General features: G+C 47.9%; 6 protein-coding genes across 6 annotated transcripts; 4 read left to right on the top strand and 2 right to left on the bottom strand.

The window, feature by feature from the left end:
• Positions 1 to 2,140: 2,140 nt before the first annotated feature.
• TGAM01_v204948 (cellulase) lies at positions 2,141 to 3,409 on the top strand (the record flags this gene model as incomplete). The annotated part of the gene is made up of 1 exon (XM_018803598.1): positions 2,141 to 3,409. One exon carries the CDS (start codon positions 2,141 to 2,143, stop codon positions 3,407 to 3,409), a length of 1,269 nt encoding a protein of 422 aa, XP_018663295.1.
• A 2,878-nt stretch (positions 3,410 to 6,287) lies between these two features.
• Positions 6,288 to 7,752, bottom strand: TGAM01_v204949 (mannan endo-1,4-beta-mannosidase; the record flags this gene model as incomplete). The annotated part of the gene is made up of 3 exons (XM_018803597.1): positions 6,288 to 6,688; positions 6,783 to 6,872; positions 6,927 to 7,752. 3 exons carry the CDS (start codon positions 7,750 to 7,752, stop codon positions 6,288 to 6,290), a joined length of 1,317 nt encoding a protein of 438 aa, XP_018663294.1.
• Positions 7,753 to 13,511: 5,759 nt separating this feature from the next.
• Positions 13,512 to 15,534, top strand: TGAM01_v204950 (POT family protein; the record flags this gene model as incomplete). Its single annotated transcript, XM_024549543.1, has 4 exons — positions 13,512 to 13,543; positions 13,630 to 14,009; positions 14,102 to 14,767; positions 14,825 to 15,534. The coding sequence occupies 4 exons, from the start codon at positions 13,512 to 13,514 to the stop codon at positions 15,532 to 15,534; spliced, it is 1,788 nt and encodes a 595-aa protein (XP_024405675.1).
• Positions 15,535 to 18,537: 3,003 nt separating this feature from the next.
• On the top strand, positions 18,538 to 19,315 carry TGAM01_v204951 (hypothetical protein; the record flags this gene model as incomplete). Its single annotated transcript, XM_018803595.1, has 2 exons — positions 18,538 to 19,207; positions 19,278 to 19,315. The coding sequence occupies 2 exons, from the start codon at positions 18,538 to 18,540 to the stop codon at positions 19,313 to 19,315; spliced, it is 708 nt and encodes a 235-aa protein (XP_018663292.1).
• An 868-nt stretch (positions 19,316 to 20,183) lies between these two features.
• Positions 20,184 to 20,696, top strand: TGAM01_v204952 (hypothetical protein; the record flags this gene model as incomplete). The annotated part of the gene is made up of 1 exon (XM_024549544.1): positions 20,184 to 20,696. One exon carries the CDS (start codon positions 20,184 to 20,186, stop codon positions 20,694 to 20,696), a length of 513 nt encoding a protein of 170 aa, XP_024405676.1.
• Positions 20,697 to 20,807: 111 nt separating this feature from the next.
• On the bottom strand, positions 20,808 to 22,678 carry TGAM01_v204953 (cytochrome P450; the record flags this gene model as incomplete). Its single annotated transcript, XM_018803594.1, has 4 exons — positions 20,808 to 20,971; positions 21,052 to 21,752; positions 21,982 to 22,459; positions 22,546 to 22,678. 4 exons carry the CDS (start codon positions 22,676 to 22,678, stop codon positions 20,808 to 20,810), a joined length of 1,476 nt encoding a protein of 491 aa, XP_018663291.1.
• Between the last annotated feature and the right edge of the window lie 225 nt (positions 22,679 to 22,903).

Below are 22,903 nucleotides of genomic sequence, written 5' to 3' on the forward strand. Positions count from 1 at the left end.
CAGCTTCGGACGTGGCGCCGACAATCATCTAAACTTTGATCGTTGATTTCGACTCTAACATCATGTGGTCTCTCTTCTAATTGATTCAAACGTATCTTGGAAAACATCATGAATGCATCATTATACGACATCTCATCTCAAGCTAGTAAGAAAGGTAAATCTCCAGAGCTTTCACACGTGTCGCCCTAATCTAAACCAGTTTAGCAGTTGAGTCTTGTCTTTTACGTGATAGGCTAGTCTCAAGGCGCCGAGGTCGCAGATAAGCACGGAAGTATCTTCTCAGATTTTGGATCTAAATCTATTGACAGCGTTTTCTATCTGTAGCATGGTGACAAGATGCTCAACCTCGATTGAGTGGGCCATCTACGATATATGACAAAAGGATGAAGCAAGAAATGAGCGGTACTTTGGGCTGTGAGGACGACTAAGCTGTCTGCCTCTGACATCCTGTTCTTTACTTTAACCAGTAACAGTCCTATTTAATACTAAATGCCACTAAGCTGCCGAGCCAATCGCCTTTCGCAGTGGCTTCAAGTCGACTAATAGACACACAAAAGTCAAAAGCTAGCAGTTCTATAATACGAAATGAAAGAACTATAGCGTCGTATGGAATATATAGAGATAATATAATTATTAGTCAGATTGTTTCGGCTTAACAAACTACAGCCACAACTGGAAACTCGTTCGTGAACTGAAACTTGACAACTAGGCCTACTACATATAAATGTGTACACTATGCTCTCATTCTTCAAGTCTTCATCTGTGTAGATCTTGCAACGGAGTGAAAGGGAATTTGCATCAGCATGAAATAATCCGCGAAGTAGTTACTCAAGGTCGAAAGCGATATTGAAGTTGGTAGAATGTTCAGCGCCATGTGATGAATACTCTTTTCTCCTCTGTTTTCCATTGCGAATCTGTGCATATGAGCGGCGCCTACCTTGCGTCCACAGCGCTTCTATTTACAAGAGCGCTGCCGCAACCAAGCCTCTCTTCTTGTATCAAGGGTGGTCTTCGCTCCCCGCTGAAAGATGCGGCCATGCGCTAATTATAATTACAAAGATTCGGCATAGTTTTAATTGAATGGCCGCTGCTCAATCCAGCTGCATCTGGACCAAGATGTAAATTGGTGAGCAAGTTTTCTTATAGGCAGCGCTTCTTGGGGTTATACAGCCAAATTACCAAGTACTTTTGCTGGCTGCTTATTCATACTTACTTTACGGCCGAGTTTGAGCGGCATTTTAAAATAATACAGGTAGGAGAAGATAGAAAAGCGAGGATTAACCAATTATGTATCCAATTCGGCTGAATTAACGATTTCTTAGGTAGCTAGCCTCCATTTGGATCTCGAGGGTAGTGTAGAGTCGCATCACACTTTTGCCGGCCGTGTATAGTGGAAGGGTTAATTAACACAGAGCGACTCTGTTTTGCCATTTTTCTTTAGATCTTGTCCAACTTCCGCAACAAGACAATTCAATTTTGGCAATAGTACTAGCAGTCTAATGCGCGCGGCCTCAGGGGCGATGTAACATGGGCGGCTCCCTGTCCGAGGCTCAATGGTTGAATAAGTTGAATTCAGGCATAATCAACCCCTGCTACACGCCACATCTCTAATTTCGCCCTTGCATGTATGCAAGCAATCATGTATGGGATATGAGCTTGTTGATCGCAATTTTGATGTTTTAACTTATTAAACCTATAGGAAGAACAACAAGAGTTTACTATGAACAAAGAGGGCATTATAAATGTGCCATAAATATTGTATCATTGGGGAGGCCATTGGGAAGCGTCAGCATTCCTAGGGACGCTGCAATTGATGCCTCTTGAGAGGGAAAATAGCCAAAAGGTTCGGACTTTCCACTTGGCACTATAACTTCATATGGCTATTTAGTTGAGGGATTTTAGCATTCAAAACTCTTCTATCATGCATACTTGAAGGGCAATAGCCTAAACAGATATATATCGTACTGATGCTATGAACGTTATGGATATAAAGCAACCTTGCGGTCCAATATTCTTCAATCACAGCAGTGCTGTTTAGTATCATTTAGCATTGGGTAGACACTGGTTGATTTCCATTGCTTGAAGTTATTCACTGTACCAAACCCCAGTAGCTGCTCACATTGTTATTTCCAAAGCCATCATGATCAACAACAAAGCTGCGCTGCTGTTTGCAGCCTATGCTGGAGTGAGTGGTGTTGCGGCACAGCAACAGACCACCTGGGGACAATGTGGAGGACAAGGCTATTCAGGCCCGACAAATTGTGTTTCTGGAGCAGCTTGCTCAACAATAAACTCTTACTATGCTCAATGTGTCCCTGCTACCGGCATAATCACCAGCACCACCACCAGAGCTACATCAGCTACATCAACGCTAAAATCAACCACAGCATCGGCATCAACCACGCCTCCGCCATCCAATGGCTCAGGTACCCAGTTTGCCGGTATCAACATTGCAGGATTCGACTTTAGTTGCTCCACTGACGGAACTTGCAATGTGAGCGGTGCCTACCCGCCGCTGAAGAACTACGACGGCGCAAACAACTATCCAGATGGCGTTGGGCAGATGCAGCATTTCGTCAAAGACGACGGATTCAACATCTTCCGTCTTCCTGTTGGTTGGCAGTATTTAGTCAATGGTACTCTTGGTGCTACTCTCAACCCTACAAACTTGGGCTATTACGATCAACTTGTTCAAGGATGCTTGGCCACGGGTGCATACTGCATCATTGACATTCACAACTATGCCCGCTGGAACACTGGAATTATTGGCCAAGGCGGTCCTACAAACGCCCAGTTTGTTAACCTTTGGACCCAACTAGCTACCAAATACGCCTCCGAGTCGAAGATTTGGTTCGGTGTCATGAATGAGCCACACGATGTTAACATCACCACCTGGGCCGCCACCGTGCAACTTGTTGTTACTGCGATTCGCAATGCGGGCGCTACCTCACAGTATATTTCACTCCCTGGTACTGACTGGCAATCTGCTGGAAGCATCATTTCTGATGGTGGTGCGGCGGCTCTGGGTGCCATCACCAACCCTGATGGCTCAAAGACCAACCTCATCTTTGATGTGCACAAGTACTTGGATTCCGATAACTCTGGCACCAACTCGATTTGTGTAACGGACAATGTCGCTTCCGCATTTGCGCCACTGGCTACCTGGCTTCGTTCGAATAACCGCAAGGCCATTTTGACTGAGACCGGTGGTGGCAATACTCCATCGTGTGAACAGTATCTCTGCCAGCAGATCCAGTACCTTAACCAGAACGCTGATGTTTACCTGGGATACGTTGGCTGGGCTGCGGGTTCGTTTGATCCCGGCTACCCATTGGCAGAGACACCGGTCCAGAATGCAGACGGCAGCTGGACTGATTCGGCTTTGGTGGCACTTTGCCTTGCTCGATGATACAACAGTGTACATAGCAAATATATAGTCTTTCAAATTATCAGTTTCGTTTATAATTGCACATGTACTTATATTGCATCAAATAAATACCCATAGATGGGAATGAGCTTCTCATTTTCTTCTTTATGCTTCAATCTTCACTTGGAGTTGTCAAAGAACTGCTTTCACCCAAGCCATAAAACGCTGCTGTGGCAACAGAAAATGGCGAAGAGAAAACTGAATTGAAGAGGTTGACAGAAGCCGAAGTTTTCTACTTCAAATAAATGGTGTACATGTACCAGATGGCTGTTGATCTATACATCAAGTATCCAGTCGAACGACTGAAGCTTAGAAAACAATTTTCAGAAGAGATACAGCGTACGCTCTTACACGAGTTATCCACCAAATCTAGGTAAAAACACCTTCCTTTGGATTTCCCTGGTCTGCCAGAATCCAGAAACGTCCACCTCGCTCGATATCCTTGAAAACCTAAACCAGTTTCCATCCGGACTTGATTCAGTATACCGAAGGATGATAAAGCAAATAAATGTTATAGACAACGTCAATGACGCAAGATACTGTTTTCAGACTCTTGGCATCATATTACTCGCATATCGGCCTGTTACATTGATTGAGCTTAGCTGCCTTTTTAGACGCGACGACGGGAATCCTGTAACTGTCGAACTTATCTCTAAGACGATAGCGCTGTGCGGCTCGTTCCTTGATACACGACAAGGAAAGGTGTATATTATCCACCAATCGACCAAGGACTGTGTAAGTGTTGCTACGCTTGCTGGCTTCCAAGTCAGCTCTGCTGATATCCACAACATTATGTTTGAACAGTCGATCAAAGCCATGTCCGCCATACTACAACGTAATATATAAAATTCGGATCCTTTTGGGCTTCCAATATCTCAAATCAAGCGGCCAGATCCTGATCCTTTGGAATGCATTATTCCTGTATATATTGGATCAACCATTTATGCGAAATGTAACCTCAGTCATGGCCATCTTCATCGTGAAGACACAATAAACAGCATGAGATAGCTCGCAACTTCCTTCTAACGCATTTTCTATATTGGCTTGAAGCTTTAGGCCTTATAGAGTGTATTGGAGACGGGTTCATCTCGATATCCAGACCAGAAAGCTTGTTAAAAGAAAGTAAAACTAAAAGAACATCTGTGCATATATGCTGCATTGATCAAAGCAGGCTGATTTTGAAAGGAAATGTCATCAGAAACCTCACTGAAAGAGCGGACATCGGGTATAAGAGCTTCCAGAACTTTCAATAAATTTAAAAATGTTTTCAAAGTGAGTGTCTAAAATCGAACTGATAAGGATTGGTCTGACCAATAAAGGAAAAATCACAGGCTTATCTGTCACGAAGCCGTCCATTATCAAACCGAGAAGCAATAAATCATCAACTTCCCATCTTCCATTTATTAGAGCTTGTACAGGATGCGAGGCGATTCATCCAGCAGAACAGTTCAATAATTGCGTATAACCCTCTTCAGGCCTATAAATCAGCACTTATATTCAGTCCATTAAATAGCATCATACGAAAATTGTTTGAAGCAGAGGAACTTAACTGGTTCAAGATAAAACCCATTGTGGATTATGATTGGACTCCTTGTTTGCGAACGCTCGATGGCCACGACGATACGACTACCTCTGTTGCTTTCTCTGCAAAGGGCTATCTTGCTTCAAGGTCATCGGATGAAACAATGAAGACTTGGGATGCGACAACAGGCAGAGAACGGGCAAAGAAAGTCGAAATCTTAAGGGCCAGAATCGCTCAGTTGCATCAGTTACTTTCTCCGTCGATGGTCGATACCTAGCCTCGGCATCGTCTGATCGTACTATAAAAGTATGGAATGCAACAACAGGTGAAATGCAGCGATCGTTTACGATTCTTGATCCTTGTGTTAATCCCTCGCTTGTTTTTTCAATAGATGACTGCTACCTTGCTTTAAGTTCACACGAAAGCTCTATGACCATATGGGACGCAAAAACAGGTAGCCTCTACCGAAAGATTGAATATCACAATTATAGCCCTTGCTGGCTTACGTTCTCGGCTGATGGCCGTTATCTTGCCTCAGCGGTAGAGGATATCAGTTATCTTGTCCAAAACCCTGATCTTCTCGCGATCAGAATCTGGAATATAGAAAGAGGAAAAGAACAGTGTATCCTCCAGGGTCATGGCACTTGGGTTTCGTCAACAGCTTTCTCACCAGATACCCAATATCTCACGTCAGGGTCAATGGATGGGACCATAAAGGTTTGGGACACAAAAACAGGTGCAGCGTTGCAAACGATCAAGAGAAAGACCTTGGTATGCACTTTATTGTTTGATTCTACAGCCTCATGTCTGCGTACTGAAGCGGGGTCCATACATCTCGACATGGAACATGACTATACATTTATATCACTAGTAATATCTCCAGCCATCAGTTCGGCCAAAGATCTGTGCAAAACTCGGCTTATTGCTAACAACACTAAAGACGAAAATGATGCAGGCTACGCTCTAAGCCTGGATGCATGCTGGATCACCTGGAAGGGCCGTGATATATTGTGGCTTCCGCCTACGTACCGGTCTCTCAGGATCTTCTTGCGTCCTTTATGGGCTTCCACATCATCACAATCACCAATGAAGGACGTAGTTATGGGTCTGGGATCTCGTTCTGGAAGAGTAGTGATAATGAGGATGCCGAGTTCAGGACCATGCTCAATATTATAATTTCATCGTTGGCAGAGTTATTGAATAATAACAAATGAGAGTTCAACGCAATTCAGCTTCACGTCTTGCGCCGAAATGAAAGCCTGGAATTTACATAAAGTTCATTTTGCATCTAGCTCTTCCGGTCTACCCATAACCAGTCCTAGATTTGCGAAACGATATCTAGCTGGGCACGCACTGAGAGTAGTACGCATTCGAATATTTGCAGGTGCCTGATGAACAGCACGTAGCACCGCCCCAACCAGTGCCGCCGCATTGGCCATACAGAGCAGAGCAGCTACCAGTGGGACCAGAGGGGGGCTTCGATGTGCTCGTGGCCTTGCTCGTGGTCGTACTTGAGGCTGGAGGAGGCGGAGTTCCGCCATTAATGGCCGCCACATGGTTTGTAACCAAGCATGTGAAGTCCGAAGTGCCATAGTAAACGGTATTTCCATCATCAGATGACTGACCGTTGGAAAGAGTGTCGCCCCACTGCCAATATAGATCAGCAGCCATGCCTTTGCTCGCCAGAGCAGTCTGTTGCCAAGGAGATTCAATTGCACAGTGATTAGTTGGTGCGCCGTCTAGTTGTTAAGTATTCGGTTAGCTAGTGATCAAGCTGCTGATTTCTTTGTTTTTGGTTTGGATAGCTGCAGGAACAGGTAGAAAATAGCTTACATTCTTCCAACATGCATGGCTTGCCTGATGCCACGCATGCTTGAGCATGGGTTTCAATCCAACTGCTACCCCAATCGTAGGTTTCACCCCCTGGAAAGAACATTAGTATTGGCGTTTCCTTGTATCTTTTGGTCAAAAACTTACAAGAATTCGGATACAAGTGAAGAGTGCTAAAGTCAAGCGTGGTAATGTTCATGTAGCTGGCAAAGTCTGTGCCTTCGCCGTAGGTATATGGGTAAGAGCCATCTGATCCAGTGGCGAGACCCAATCCTTCGTCTCCAAGTGTTACAAGATGGTTTGAATCGAGGCTCTTGACGTACTGAGATACACTTGAAGCCCAGTTCCAGACAACACTGGTGGCACAACCGTTGCAGCGAGGCTCATTGGCCAACTCCCAAGCGAAAATAGCAGTCGAGTTGGTGTAGCGACTAACCACTGCTTGGATATACTTGCGGTATTGAGCTTGCGCAGCGGTATTAGTATACCAAGAAGTCGCATTGCCGCCAAAAGCGTTTACATAGGCGTTGATTCCTCCATAGTCACTCCAGTTGTTGACAAAATTAATGATGAGCTTAAGGCCGTGGGTCTCAGCCGATTGGACAACGTAGTCAAGATTCCCCAGTCCAGTGGATCCGGTGTTAATTGTCGAGCCTGACGCTGACAGCAACTGGAACCAAATGTTTCCAGTACCTGGCTGTTGATTCACATCGTTGAAACCCCATATGCGGACAATTTTGAGGCCAGAAGAAGCCATGTGGCTAAAAGTTGTGTCGACATCGGCATGGTTGGTGAGAAACGAGCACCAGTAGCAGTTGGTGCCTGCAAAGTAACCTGTTTTTCCATCAATGTTGAATTGGAGGCCTGATACTGTCACATAGCTGCTGGCGCGTGGTGAGACGGATTGCAATGGTGTGGCCAGCACCGAAGTTGCAGCCAAAAGAGCTAACGCTTGGCTCTTCAGAAACTTCATACTGCAAAGATGGACATCAGACGATGCTAAGGATGTACTCGAAAGTATAGTGATGACTATGGAGGGAGCTCACTCCATTTATATAATAGTCATATTGATGACTGCAAGGAGTGTGGTTGACGACTTAGAAACAGTGGAGAAATATATCAATTGTAAATACTTTCCATGCCGTCTGCTTAAACAGTTAACGAGAGTATCACATCAGCACAGGGAGTGTTTACCTATCAGGTCTCGGATGCCAGCTTCCGTGTTCAATCTAAGTTAAGCTAAGTTATAATAGTATGTCACTATTATAAACTACTTAATATCTTCCACGTGCTCGACTCGAGATTAGGAAACAGTGCCGTATTCACACAGGTGAAACTTACCCTTTGAGGGCTCGGTTGCCTATCTTCCGTGTCAGTTCTAGGCCAGGAAAAAGGCGTCGTAATTACAACCTTCCCCAGACTTGAATAATATCTCTGGCAAATTTGAAGAGGAAGGTGTTAACTCGGCGACGATCAGGCCATTGCTAGGACGGAAGGGCTCTTCCGAGCTGTATAAGGCTAGCGAGCTTCGCAAATGATCGATATAGAGGTTCTGGACCAATAGCAGCGGCTATAAGTTGCATATAAAGACATTTGCAACGCGTAGGCTTGTGGCCTATTTACGCTGGTTTAGCCGCCAAAAGGCCTATAGGCGCGGTAATAGAGAAGAAAACAGCCGCCAACTAATGCATTGTCGGGCCGTCATGCCAGCCTCCTGTACTGGTTTGATCCAGCGAAAAGGCCACATACAGGGACTTGTAATAGCTTTAAGTAAGCGGCCGGCTCAGGCGTCTTCGTTCCCGAAACTAGACTACGATTCATACCCGCCAGCAGCAGCATCAGTCCTTTAAATCATCTTGTCAATTGCTACTTCTGAATGGGCGCCGAGACACCAAATATCCTGTTTAGGCAAAAATCTCGGCTAGTCTAGCGGAGATCGGTTTTAGGTGGAATCATCTGAGTGGAGATTCGGAGCTTTTGATGAAATGATTGGCTGAGATATCACCAGCTGGCTGCCGCATCGGCTCTTAAAAGTGGGCCTCCAGTTCCATCCCGGCTATTGTTTGCAGTTGATCCGCCGGCTTAAAAGCAAATGCGGAGGTGACATGGCAGTTGACGCATCGTCGCATTGGCAGAGCGTGCTCCTTTCAATCTACTAGACCTTCCGAGAATGAAAGCTGCTGGAGAGGTCACTTGTGTTGGCCACCGCTGGGTGTCACCAGCATCTCTCATCAGCTGGGGAGATGGAGTCTTGAGAACCTCCATATTCTTGGGCTCGGCCCTACGTACTCTCCTAGATTTAGATTGATACGCAATCTCTGTGGAATTGAATCAGTATATTGTTTCATAACTTTAACACAACTAAGTTCAACTCATGGATTCAGACACGCAGTCATGACATATGAGGGTCCACATAATAAGCATAATCTTCCTTGCTCCCTACATGGTAAGATCATACTCTAGACTTAATAAATTTGTTGACTTGTATTCATTATGAGCTCTATTGACCCATGATTTGAGGAATGGGTAACCATTATGCTTATACATGTAGCGGTGACAAGCCACTAAACAGATATATACGGCCATGATCTTTGCGTAACTTGAGCAAAGGCGTGGCCAAGTATTAGCAACACAATCTCAGAACTTCATCTCACCAGACTGCATTCTCCGCTCTCCTACCGCGACCTATGCGACTCTTATGATATGCCATATCACAAAGCATAAGCCAAATGGTGAAGCCATCGCCAAGCCATACCGTGTATTGCCAGAGATATTACGTTGATTACGTCGGTACTATTCGTCGGGCACTTTTATTTGGCTACATCTGTTAGAGATGTATCATGAAGAGAATTTGTGACTCAACACTCTAACTCTGGTTTCTTGTAATCTTCCATCGCTGTGGCCTCGATCTTGAAAGTGATATCGCTTATTAACAGTTACTATTCCAAAGAGATATCAGGATTGATGGGTTTCATGATAGCATAGAAAATCTCGGAGAGAGATAGAATCCATGTGGAATTAGTTTACTCTAGACTACAGCGCAGATTCTCTGCAATATGAGTATGACGATCTGCATGAAGATATCAATGATAGAGAATGCCATCTAAAGTAAGTTGCAAGCAGTTCGCATGGACAATACAGATACATCATTATGTATCTATGAACGGCCCCTAGCAACCCCCGTAAACTGTCAGTCAAGTCAATTAACCAGCACGAGAGCCGTGAGATGACGTAGATTCTATACTTGCTTGGTCTTAATAAATGCCATCTTGAAAGAAAGATGGAGTGGCTTTTCAATACAGTCCCTGCGTTTGGTATGATCCTTTCCCCAATTACATTTACTCAAAAGCGTCCTGCACTAAACATGATAGGCAGGGTGGCATAATGCCATCAACCCCAGATAATGAGCAAAGAAGAGACGCATTTGCGCAGTGCAAAACATCAAATATTGCACTTTGTAGGTCGTGTGATGGGATGTACGATGAAATCGCGAGAAGAAATCTCTTAGGGTAGACATACGCAGCAACACTTCGAGATGAATAACACGGCAGATGAAACAGAAGCTGGGCGATTAGGCAAGGCCAAAGTCAGAGTGCCTGCACTGAACTACCTTTCCTCTTTCTCGTCCTGATCCCGTGTGCATGAGCCTCTGGTCTAACAGTAGCAGTTTCGGCAAATATCAAGCTGCGTTTTCGCCACTACTCGAAAAGCACCAACGACAGATATCATCTACTTGCTTTCAGAGGATCAAGGAAGTAGTGTTTGACTTGTCTCAAGCGCAGCGTCTACCGTCAACAACCTAGAAGCGTCTAGGAGAGACTCTAGCTGCAAGGAGTAAGGCTAGCTGACTCTGAGCTGGCTACTACCAGCTGATCATGATATAAATAGACATTCATTCTCTTGCTCCTGACAGAACGATTCAGATACAACTAGCTAGCGTTTGATCAATTCTGGCGTACTTGTCCGAACAAAGTGAGACTGACCAATCCAAATATCTCTGCTAAGCGAGGTGACTTTGTTCAGACAGAATAGCTCGGGTCAAACAAGCCGAGTCTTGATCTAGGTGGTTTCGGTTCATTCTAGCAGAGATATGAACATGATTTTTCTCCTAGCGGGGTGTGCCTGATCTAGCTGCATGACCTTCATCAACCTAGATGGCTTCGATTCGATGAAACAAGGGGACTTGCTCAAACAGGATACCACCGAACACCACAGCTCATGGCGCAAACGATGTGACTTTGTTAAAATGAGATGGCCCCGGCGTAGCAACATTGAATAGGAGAGCTCGCCCGTGTCAATGCCATCTGCGCAGCCTTACTCGATCTGGCTTAATCAGCTGCATTTTCTTCACCAGCATCAAGCCATGTAACCGTCCCACAAAAAGTTGCACCCAAACCGACCAATGCCGCGCCGTCAGATCATCAACCGTGGTTTTGCAGAGTTTCTCGTACATAATGCGATTCAACCCCAGAACCCTTAATTCCAGCCCTCCGCATTATTTCTCACGCGTGTGGAGGCCGTGATGAAGGTTGCGCACAGATGGAGGAGAAAAACAAAAAGTTCCCCAAGCTCTCCGCAGCCCCTGGTTCCCGCGAGCGCCGATTAGCCGTCGAGGCCAACCGTAGCAGAGTGCTGTCATCAATGCTACATATACGCAGAATACGAGAAGATTTAGTGGTGGTTAGACCACTGCAGTCTTCCACCAACCAAGGGCCTTTTGTTGGTAATGGTTAGAAACGGCTGCTGATACTTGCCTATGTGAGCAGTAATATGTATGTATCTGGCCATGTCCAGTACGGGTGAAGTGCTAGGTTAGTTGGTAAGATACTACTTCATTCTGCATGTAACAATGGTGCCTGGCGCTGATCCGCACCAAGGGCAGGTCAGGTCTCCCCGAGAGGATTATTATTAATAGCATCTCCAGTAGTGCTCGTGCTAGCATCTGCTGTTTGAGCGATTAATGTTGAACGGACGGTGGTGCGGCTGGATGGTGAGGAAGGCCATCGTCACATCTCAGCGCGAGAGGCTGACCTGACTGTCTGTCTGCCTCGAGCCGTAGACGATACGCATATGCCGTGCCAAGAGTACGCGAAGCGCCGGGTACCGTATACCTGCTCGGGCAATTATCGCCCGATGCATCTCGACGGATGAATGACTCGCTGCTTTAGCGGTCTGCGGCGATAAAGCGTTAGAGCGTCAAAGCGCACCATCAGGCGTATCAATCAATGCCTTGCTGCGACAGAGTCGTATTCCGGGACATTGGGCGTCCTTATCTTAAGCTTCATTTCGACGCAGTTATGCTGGAGCGCCGCCGGGGATATTGTCGCAGCCATCATGATATCTTGGAGGTGCCTGGGGCTGGTTTGATTAATCCCCGTCGGGCCAGGCTCAGAACGGGAAGTGCTGCGGCCCTGATGGGCATAGCTGGTCAATATGGTCTCTTGTTTCCATGCCTGTGATGTGTCAGGATCGATCACTACGCGCGCCCTCTCCGGCAAAGCGTCTTGGCGATATGGCTTGACGTAGCATTTGGCGATGCTACCGGCAGCCCGCTACGAGCATCACGCCCAGAATCGCTGCGACAGACGCTGCTCCTGCCTGTAAGAGCAGGTATGGTGCCGCCAACACGTGATCGGCTCCCGAAGCCACGAACCAGCAGAATTTTCGTCTCGCAGCATTACGCCCGCGGCACGGCGAATACGCTTATTGGGGATTGAGTTTTGTGCATGCTTCTTTTTTCCTCCTCCTAAGCCCGTGGCTAGTCGTTGCCGAAAACGCGCATCTGGGCGCCGCATCCTCGCCATGATTCGCCCCAAGCACTGGCCGGGCGGAGGCGCTAGGAAGTCCCCCTGCGCTATCTGCAAGCCTCGGTGCGTTCATGTCTGGTGCATGAGGCCCTAAGGCGGCGAAAATGCCCCTTGGCAACGCCACAGTTTGCCCTCGCCGTGCGCGCGACCATCTCCGGGCAATTTCCAGCCTCGACGAACCAAGAGCTGCGGCTAGCAAATTGCGCTGCGTCGATTTGCCGACCCGCTCGCAATCGGCACGCCGCATGCCGGTGGCTTGGAGCGACGGAGTTGCCATGTTTTCTTGGCAGACGCCGTCTCGCGCTCCTAATTCGTTTCGGGCCTTTGGGGCCTTTGGAGCGGGCTGGATCTCAGAGCGCGACAGCACTCGAAAGTGAGAGCGACAGCAAAAAGTTCCAGAACAGGGGCCCCCCTGGCCACCAGCCGGCTGTTTTGAGGCCTAGCTCAGCCATCGCAGCCAGGCATGTACCGTGGACGGGGACCGGATCTCAGCGCACGAATCGCAGCAGGGAGGCTGCCTCTATGACGAGCGACACCATCGGCTCAACCCCCAAGACAGCGAGCTCGCCGCGTGGTGTAACTTCTGGAACTGATGGCCCGTGGGGAAGAGGCGACAAGCGAGGCCACACAGCGAGGCTAGTGCAAAGGCTCCTGGGGCAAACTCACATGTCCCCATCCTGATAACAAGACGCCGGGTGGACAACGTTGCAATGGAGACTGGCGATGGAGACTGAGACTGGACTATCCTGCGTAGCCCGATTTCCTTAAATCATTAGCATCCCGCCGCATGCGCTTCTTGCTTTCTTCTCTTCTCTCCTGTTCCTCTCTGCTCACTTCCCGGCTCGTCTTCTCGTTCTTGAAGGGACTTGCCTTGGGTCTGTAATAATCAACTGGCTGAGGAGTAGACCACAGTCGGATCGCAAACATGGCCAACAACCACGAAGACACCGCTGCTGAGTAAGTCTCGAATAGGGAGCTGAAGAATTTTCTTCCTCCTGCTCTCTATGCCGATCGCCATATGCTTACATATCCCACCCAATCAGGCTCCACGAGGAGTTCAACGAGCGTGCTCACCACGGCAACGAGGTTCACGATCTCGCCGGCGGCTTCATTGCCGCTGATGAGAAGAAGGACTTCACCACTCTCTCAGCCGATGGTGCTGAGGCCGGTCCCACTCCTGACGGCGAGGAGCCCAGCGACTATGAGAGGCGGACTCTGCGCCGTATTGGCGAGAACTTGCCCGCCTCAGCCTTCCTCATCGCCATTGTGGAACTGACAGAGCGTTTCACCTACTATGGTGCCTCTGGTCTTTTCCAAAACTACATCAGCAATGGTTCTCACATCACCACCGACTCTCCTGGATTGGGCATGGGTGGCCAGGCCGCCACTGGTCTGAACCTGTTTTTCCAATGGTTCTGCTATGGTATGTGATACTGGCTCTGCTTATACGCCGGTCGTGTGACTGGTTTCGAAGAGAGCAATGTTTGGCTAATTCCATGATTTCTTGGTACACAGTTACTCCTATTCTCGGTGCCATCATCTCTGATCAGTATCTCGGCAAGTACAAGACCATTATGCTCTTCTGCTGCGTCTACTGGGTTGGTCTTGTCATCCTGTGGACTACCTCTCTGCCCGTTTCCATCGCCCACGGAGCCGGTCTGCCTGGCTACATTGTTTCCATCATCATCATCGGTGCCGGCACGGGTGGTATCAAGTCCAACATCGCCCCCTTGATCGCCGATCAATACCAGCGCCGAACCATGGCCATCAGAACCGAAAAGGACGGCGAGCGAATCATCATTGACCCTGCCATCACCTACCAGCGCATCTACATGATCTTCTACTGGTGCATCAACCTGGGTTCTCTTTCTCTTATCGCCACTCCCTTCATGGAGAAGTACTGCGGCTTCTGGACTGCCTTCCTCATGTGCTTCATCATGTTCAACTTTTCCATCGCCATTCTCGTCATCCGCCGCAAGTCATACATCATCCACCCGCCGCAGGGCTCCATCATCACCGATGCTTTCAAGGCCATTGGTTTGATGATTATGGCTCGCAACATGGACGCCGCCAAGCCTTCATGGCGTGAGGCCAACGGCAAGACCAAGCCGGTTAACTGGAACGACCACTTTGTTGATGAGCTCAAGCGTGCTGTCCGTGCTTGCAAGGTCTTTGTCTTCTGTAAGTTTTGATTGATAATTACTACATCTGAAATGCCCAAACTAACAAGATACTCAGACCCCGTCTTCTGGGTTGGTTATGGCCAGTTCTCCACCAACTTCGTCACCCAGGCTGGTCAGATGAGCGGCCACGGCATGCCCAACGATTTCATGCAGAACTTCGATCCCATCTCCATTCTCATCTTCACGCCCATCCTTGACCTCTTTGTCTACCCCACCCTCCGCAAGGCTGGCATCAACATTCGCCCCATTGCCCGTATCACCCTGGGTTTCATCTTCACCTCTCTCTGCCTGGGCTATGCCGCCATCGTCCAGCACCTCATCTACAGTTCTGGACCTTGCTACAAGGACCCCCTCAACTGCCCTGCTGGCACCGTTGACGGCCAGACCGTGCCCAACAACATCCACATTGCTGTTCAGGCGCCTGCTTACGTCTTTGTTGGTCTTGCCGAAATCTTCATTTCCGTCACTGGTCTCGAGTACGCCTACACCAAGGCTCCTCCCACCATGAAGTCTTTCGTCCAGAGTTTGTACCTCTTCACCAACGCCTTTGGCTCTGCCATCTCTGAGGCCCTTGTCTCCGTGTCCAAGGACCCCGAGTTCGTCTGGATGTATACTGGTGTCTCTGTCGCCAGTTTCATCGTTGCCATTGTCTTCTTCTTCCTCTTCAACCACTACGACAAGATTGAGGATGAGTCATTCGAGCTGGACCGCGAGCAGCCTACTGTTCCTCCGACAAAGGAGGTTGAGTACGAGGAAGCTAACTAATGGAGCGAGGGTGGAGCTGTGTGATGAAGTGGATGTAGATACCAAAGTGTATTTTGTAATATTACTACTAGTATATAATGAATTATCAAGCAAAATTAGCATTGTACAGCAAGCATCAACTTGACCCCCACCCACTGATAAGAAACTTTTCATGACCTGACTCTTGCTTCCCGTTGCCACCTCTGGATGGAGCGATGTGGAAGCACTCACACCAAAGAGCTGCTGCTTAGCTTCTCGAACATTTCTATGCATAAAAAAAAATCTTTATTACGGAAAAACTAGCTCCGCGCCAGTCCCTCGTATAGCGCGCCAAAGCCCCTGGTCCCACATCTGCATCAGCCGAGGCCGACTGCACTACCGGACGCTATAAAAGAGCGCTCCATATCTGTTCCTAGGACGGCAAAGCTTGCCTGTAAGCAGCACATCTTTTTATCTCCGTAGCGCGCTTTGTGGCAAATTGTCCGAACGCGTACCGCTAGCGCCAGGAGTAAGCGGTGGTGTTCCGCGAAGAGCCACGTTTTGGCCAAGAAGCGCGGCGTCTCTGCCGAGGGAAGGAAAACTACACGATGCCGGGCTGGGCCGTCTTGGCCGGCAGTGTGGCCGGCAGTGTGGCCGGTAATATTTCCATCGGCATCGGCTTGGCCTGTTATGACGATGGACGACTCTTGGCAATACTTGGCAGATTGGATGAGAATTACTTTACAGTAGGAGAAGACGAAGACGACAAAGAAGAGGGAGTAGAAGAAGAAAGGGGCACAATGCGCTACGGAGATGGCCACAGACTAGTCTGGTTAATGGAGGGGGCTAGAGAGAAGCATTAAAGAGTGTATAAAAAGGCAAAAAAAAAAAGAGAAAAAGAAATGACACCTGAGGGATTCGAACCCTCGCCTATTTCTAGACCGCGAAGCTGGAGAGCTGTTGGACAGCAACACCTGAACACGGCGCCTTAGACCACTCGGCCAAAGTGCCTTAAGATTTAATTGAAAGGCGATGCACTAATATGTTTCATACAGCGAATCTGCAGCGAAACCACCTGGGAAATTCAACAGAGAGACGCTGCAGCGTTTTGCTCCTTTTACAAGCAGCGCAAGTATTATATCATTACGCTCCATAAGGACTTGAATCTACACAACTGCCTACCTTACCTTTCTATTAGTCTTTCATCCTTTTATTTTTGAGAAATAAGAAGGTGCTACCTCTAGCAGACCTTTACTCCTAGTGCTTCTCACAACCCTCAGCCCTATAAACCGCACCTGCGCCGAGTTTACATGTAGCTTAAATCGCTTTGTACAGCTAATGCAGGGACTCACTAATAAATGCCCCAGAAGGGGCAAAAAGAGCATAAGCATACTTACAGATCAATATACACTCGTTCTCTACTGACCAATAATACAGACACATTCGGGCTACACCGGCGGTCTAAGTTAGCACTAGAACCAACCTGCCGGCTCAGCTGCATCTATCTGACGGTATTGGTTCATTAAAATGATCTTCAGCCAGCCAAACACATTAGACTACGTCTGTATAATTCAGCCCAGTCCTACAATCACCAAGCTTATCATTACACTGGCTTAAGTCGATCTACCAGGACGACCCCTTGGTAACTAGACGACTCCATACCAAGCTCGCATTCACACACACCATCGCGAATGTTCCAAAATCACAAAAAAGAAAAAGGCAAAAACATACAACAGCCGGTGTTTGCTGATGGTCACCCACTCAACTACTAATCTGCCTCTCATTGGCTTGACTCTGGGAGAGCAGACGGGATCCCGTATTTTCCAATGGATATGGTCGTATGTGCTGTAAGGCTGGCTGATCCAAACTTATAAAAGAAAATGTTCTAAATATCGCAAAAAGCAAAGGCAAAAACATACAACAGCCGGTGTTCGCCAGTGGTCACCCACCTGACTACTAATCTGCCGGTTAGTGGGTTGTCTATCGGGGAGCAGACGGGACCCAGAATTTTCCACTACCTATGGTCGTATGTGATTGAGTTTGGAAGCAAACCAATCTATAGCAGACATGCGGTTGACGATTCAATATGCTCGTGCTCTTTGGAATATGTGTGGTATGCTTGTAGATCAAGCTGATCATGTCAAACGTTAATATTCCATCGGGTAGATACCTATATCTTATTTCCTTCCTAGTCATTGTAACCCTGAAAGCTTCCGCCTTTAAGCGAAGAGCTTGGTCGCTCAGAGAGTTCCAAAGGTGAAAATTTCGCTAATGTTGTGTACCATCTTTCTTTCCAGCTTACGACATGCGATATGCAGTGCTCTTCGTTTGTCGTCACCATAGCTAGGAGCAGTGCTACAATTGGCTCTCACTCCCATCTTTGTGACGTCCAATCATTCATAGTGCCATGTCTGCAACCAATATGTGGATTTTTTTCTCGAGCAACGATTCAAATGGAAAGACAGAACTCCAACGGGCGGCCTCTTTTTGTAAGACGGCTCCATAGCCGGCATGGCGTGAGTAAATCCACAAAGTCAAGTATCATTATGACTAAAGGTGAAGTCCAGTTGCATCGCTAACCGCGGAATCTGTAGATTGTTCTCTTTTTTTTTTTTTTGCGCTTCCATTTAAGAGGCAATCTTCAAACGCCAATATAATTTTCATTGATAACGCTTGCTATACAGTGGGAGGCGGAAATGTAGCCCAGCACCTTGGTAGCTGCTAGCACAGAGCTCCCTGAAAGAAATTCGCCCCTTAGTCATCTACAGCCCAAAAATGGCATTTCCGCTGCTTTCCCTCAGCCACTGACTAATTCTCGAGCGCTCATTGGTTCGGCTGAATCCGGGGACAATAGGTACTTCAGTACTTGCTCGTCAACCGACCATGACATGATCGTTTTCCGCGGTTCCTGGAGCTGAGCCGAGAAATTGATTTCTAACATCCGCATCTACCCTCCCCACCTTGAGTCTCCAGAGCTTGAAGCCTCAACCCTTTCGACGGTGTACACCAGCATGCACTGCGTCCGCGCTGCATTTTTATGATACAATGATGAACGTCTCTTACTCTACCGGCCGCGCTGCGCTGCGCCTGAGCCGCTCTTCTTTCCGCCACTTGTGCGGCTCCAGAGTCGCCGGCTTCGCCTACCACTCGTATCCTTTGCCGTCCAAGATCCCTGAACCTCCTAGGAGCGACGACATCTCCAAAGCATCCATCGCCCAGCCAGAAGCTTTACCTCGAGTCCATGAGACACGGCCGCCTCTACAGCACGACGCCGCATCCAAGCCAACAGCCCCGCCGCAGGTCCAATCTCAGTCAACGCCTTCTCCGGCAACATCATCAGCTCCTACAACCCTAAAGGCCAGCGAAGCTACTACCACTACCACAAGCGCAAAGCCCGCTACACGACCCCGTTCCAAGCTCCGAGCTCGCAAGGCGGCCATGAAGCTCACCCCCGCTGCTGTTGATCAGCTTCGCGCACTGCTCAACCAACCTGATCCGAAGCTCATCAAGGTCGGTGTACGGAACCGGGGCTGTAGCGGGCTGGCATACCACCTGGAATACGTTGATAAGCCTGGCGCTTTCGATGAAACGGTGGAGCAAGATGGTGTCAAGGTCCTGATCGATAGCAAGGCGCTGTTCAGCATTATTGGTACCGAGATGGATTGGGCAGAGGACAAACTGAGTCAGAAGTTTGTGTTTAAGAACCCCAACATCAGTATGTGATATACGCCGCACATTGTGCATTTATTGACTGTCTTTTGGTACCGATGACTAACTAAAAGCAGAGGAACAATGTGGTTGTGGAGAGTCATTTATGGTCTGAGAAGATTAGAGAATTCAAACGACGAGGCCGACGACCGGATACCGAAGCGGATGCCGATACAGATATACAAAGGAATTGTACGATGGCGATGTTAGAGAAAAGAATTACGAAGCGAGGTCCTCGTGAGAGAGACCTGCTTCGCCAGCCCGCACACGGGTTTCATTATAATAGTGTTGATACGAGAATGTTACGAGCACGGGGAGTAAATGGGCAATAGTATTATGGGGCAATCATACCGGCGTTAGGTTAGAGGTACAAGATGTCCTTGATCAAATACATCTCAAATACATTTTTATGAATAATTTAGCTGGATTGAAGTACAACAAGAGATCTAAGCTCCCCACGATTGGTATATGACAAAAGCAACTATGTGTCTTGCATCAGCACACAGAATGGCAGCAGCGGTTTGAGTCACAAAGCAGCTTATTTCCAATCTACCTTTGAAGCTATGATATCCATGCTTACACATTTCCGCGCCTGTCGTTATAGAACCTTCTGCGCCATATCGGGAGCAACGCCATCCATCCAGCCAGCCATGGCGCTGATGTCACCGCAATTCATGAGCAATGTCACGTGATCTGGCGCCAAGATGGGCGTTGCTATCAATATGGCCACAGGCGTCAATTGTTGCGTGTAATCTCCACGCGTGGCTAGGCATATTGCCTATGCCTGTGTGAATATATATTTGCCTGCGTTCACCTATAGCTCATTTCTGATCATTTGTACTCTCAGTACAATTAGAATACTTGCCAACATCCAATATCGGAAAAGTTGAATTATATCTAGCAGTCACTTATACCACACCACTGAACTGATAGTCTCGACCATCTATTCTACAACCAGCAATACCCTCTTTCAAGCGCTACTCATGGCACCTACTATCCAAAAACGCAACTTGGGAATGGCCACTACCTCAAAGGCATCATTGAGCTCCAAAATCCGGAAAACCACCAAGCCTAGAGCCAGAGTCCTCAGCAGTGCAGCCCCCATCAACAAGAAATCAGCATCCATTCCCGCAGACATGCAGCCACAGCTTCTTCGCATAGCGGAAAGCCAACGCACAGATTTTGAGAAGCGCGTGTGGACAGCACTCTGCCAGATTCCCCGCGGACGAGTCACGACATACGGCTTGCTTTCTGCATATCTGGGGACGTCGCCGCGAGCCGTGGGTAACGCGCTCCGGCGGAATCCTTTTGCGCCTGATGTGCCGTGCCATCGTGTTGTGGCGACGGGAGGGTCTTTGGGTGGCTTCAAGGGCAGTTGGCCCAAGGATGGAGAGGGAATCACGATTACGGAGAAGAAGACGTTGTTGAGGGGAGAGGGGGTCAAGCTGGATGACAAGGGAAGGGTGTTGGGGACAGTCTGGTCAAGTTTTGAGTAACAGAGCCGGGGATGAGGAGATTGTATGATATGATGAGTGGGAAACATATGGCGTTTGACGGTATTGCTTCACGGTGTAGGTAGGATTAACAGCTTGCTAAATTACAACTATCTAATCAATATGATGCTTAGATAAAGAATCTTGTTCCTCGCCAGGCTTGTACAGTGCCAAGGAAACCCCAAGAGCGGGTGTCCCAATGAGATCGACCTGTAGCTTCTGTGCCGTCCAATCACCACGATACTCAATCTTTTCATACTGCTGCGCTAGACGAACCACTGAAGAGACGAGATAAGCTTCTGTTAGCTGGCTCGGTTGCACCCGGGATGGAGTGCCGGATCTTCTTGTCTCAACTTACAGCAAAATGCCATTTCGGTCAGGGCAAAGTTCTGGCCAATACATATCCTAGGGCCTCCTGAGAATGGAATATACGTCCATGGCTTGGGCGTCCAATGCTCCCATCTTTCAGGGCTGAAAATCTTCAAATCTGCAAAATGCTCAGAAGTAGGTGGATACAAGTCCGCACAAGTGTGCATGCCAAGCACATTTATCGTCACGCTGTCTCCCTTGAGAAGAACGATGTCAGCTTCCCCAGATCTTCCGGGGATAGTCGTGGTTTCTAGAACCTGTCGCATGTTGAGAGGGACAGCTGGATGAAGCCGAAGGGTCTCGTTGAGGACATTTTTAAGGTATGTGAGATCTTTGAGTATCTCGTAAGTTGGCGTCGCCTGGGGCCCTAGTTTGTGCAAGATCTCTTTGCGCAACTTGGTCCACATCACGGGATAATTCGACAATTCATACATTGCCCATGACAGAGTTGCTGCCGTGGTGTCTCTCCCGGCAAATAGCACAGACATGATTTGATCCCGGATCAGCTTTGGATCTCTGGTGTAGAGGGCAATGCTATGTAGGAATGAGAACTCCATGTATGATTTGGACAGCTCCTGTAGTCGTGTCGGACAAATGGCCAAAGTCCGTGCAATAATCGGTTCAATGAACTGTTCTATTCTTTTTATTCCTCGGTAATAGTCACCTTTTGGGACTAATGGCGCAATAGGACTGTTATAAATGAGTTGAGTATGCATCCTGGCTATTGTGGTGAGTCAAGGGCAGATATACTCACTTGAGAACAAATATGTACATTTGCATCCGCTGAACAGTATGTATCGCACTGAAAACTTCATTGTCGGGGCTGAAAAGACAAGGGGTTAGTACATGTAAATGTAACTGTCTAAAGTGTAAATCGCACCAGAGTGGCAATGGAGATATGGGAAAGGAAAGTCCTCACAATTCCAAGCTGCCTGCATTCTCTCCAAGCAGAAATTCAGTGGTCGTGTCCAACGACCAGCGGTAGAACAAATCTTTCAGGTCAACGGTGGCTCCTGAAGAAGGAATCTTTGAGACAAGTTTGTCGGTGCATGCATCAAAGATGGCCAGATTGCGCAATCTGTCCTTGGAAAACATGGGTCTGATCATGCCGCGGCTGTCATGCCAAAGCTGCCCATCCACGCCAAAGATGCCGTCTCCGAGAAAAGGGTACCATAGTTTATGCCACATGGGCCCATGACCAAAGTCTGGGAATTTTGTTGCCAGGATCGCCTTTATTTGTTCTGGGTCTCGGGTGATGAGGACTCTCTTGGAACCTGTCAGGCTGAACTCGGCAAACGTCCTTTTCCCGGGAGGCAGGCTGTCCAATTGGCTTGTGCACCAATCGACAAGTCTGTTGTGATACTGATTCTTGCCAATCTCATAGTACAGCTTAGAAGCTGTGTCATGATTGGGAAGCGGTTAACGGCGGATAACAATGGAAAGGAGGGCGAAAAGAGAGATGACAAAGTAAGGGTGAACTAACCCGATAGCAGGTTGCCTGCCAAGACAGGCGCCCGAGCACCGCCAGCTCTTCTAATTATGATGTCTGAAACACGATGGCGAAGCCATACTAAGGCAGTGATGATCGGTATGAGACCGATAAGGTAGAGAACCATGACTGAGGAAGATGAAGATGCATGAGAATGGCAGGGGAAACACGAGAGCATAAGAGATTCGAGAGGCGGTAAAGTAGATATACGATACAACAATTTACATGACTGACCGCTCGATCAAGAAGAAGTGTTGAAGTTGCACAAATAACTCGACGCTAAAGAGGACATGAGGCCAATATCGCGACCCAGACCGCGCAAACTATACCATGAAAGATCTCTCGAGCTAGA

This window comes from Trichoderma gamsii, assembly GCF_001481775.2.
Source record: "Trichoderma gamsii strain T6085 chromosome Unknown Scaffold_15.2, whole genome shotgun sequence".
Classification (NCBI taxonomy): domain Eukaryota; kingdom Fungi; phylum Ascomycota; class Sordariomycetes; order Hypocreales; family Hypocreaceae; genus Trichoderma; species Trichoderma gamsii.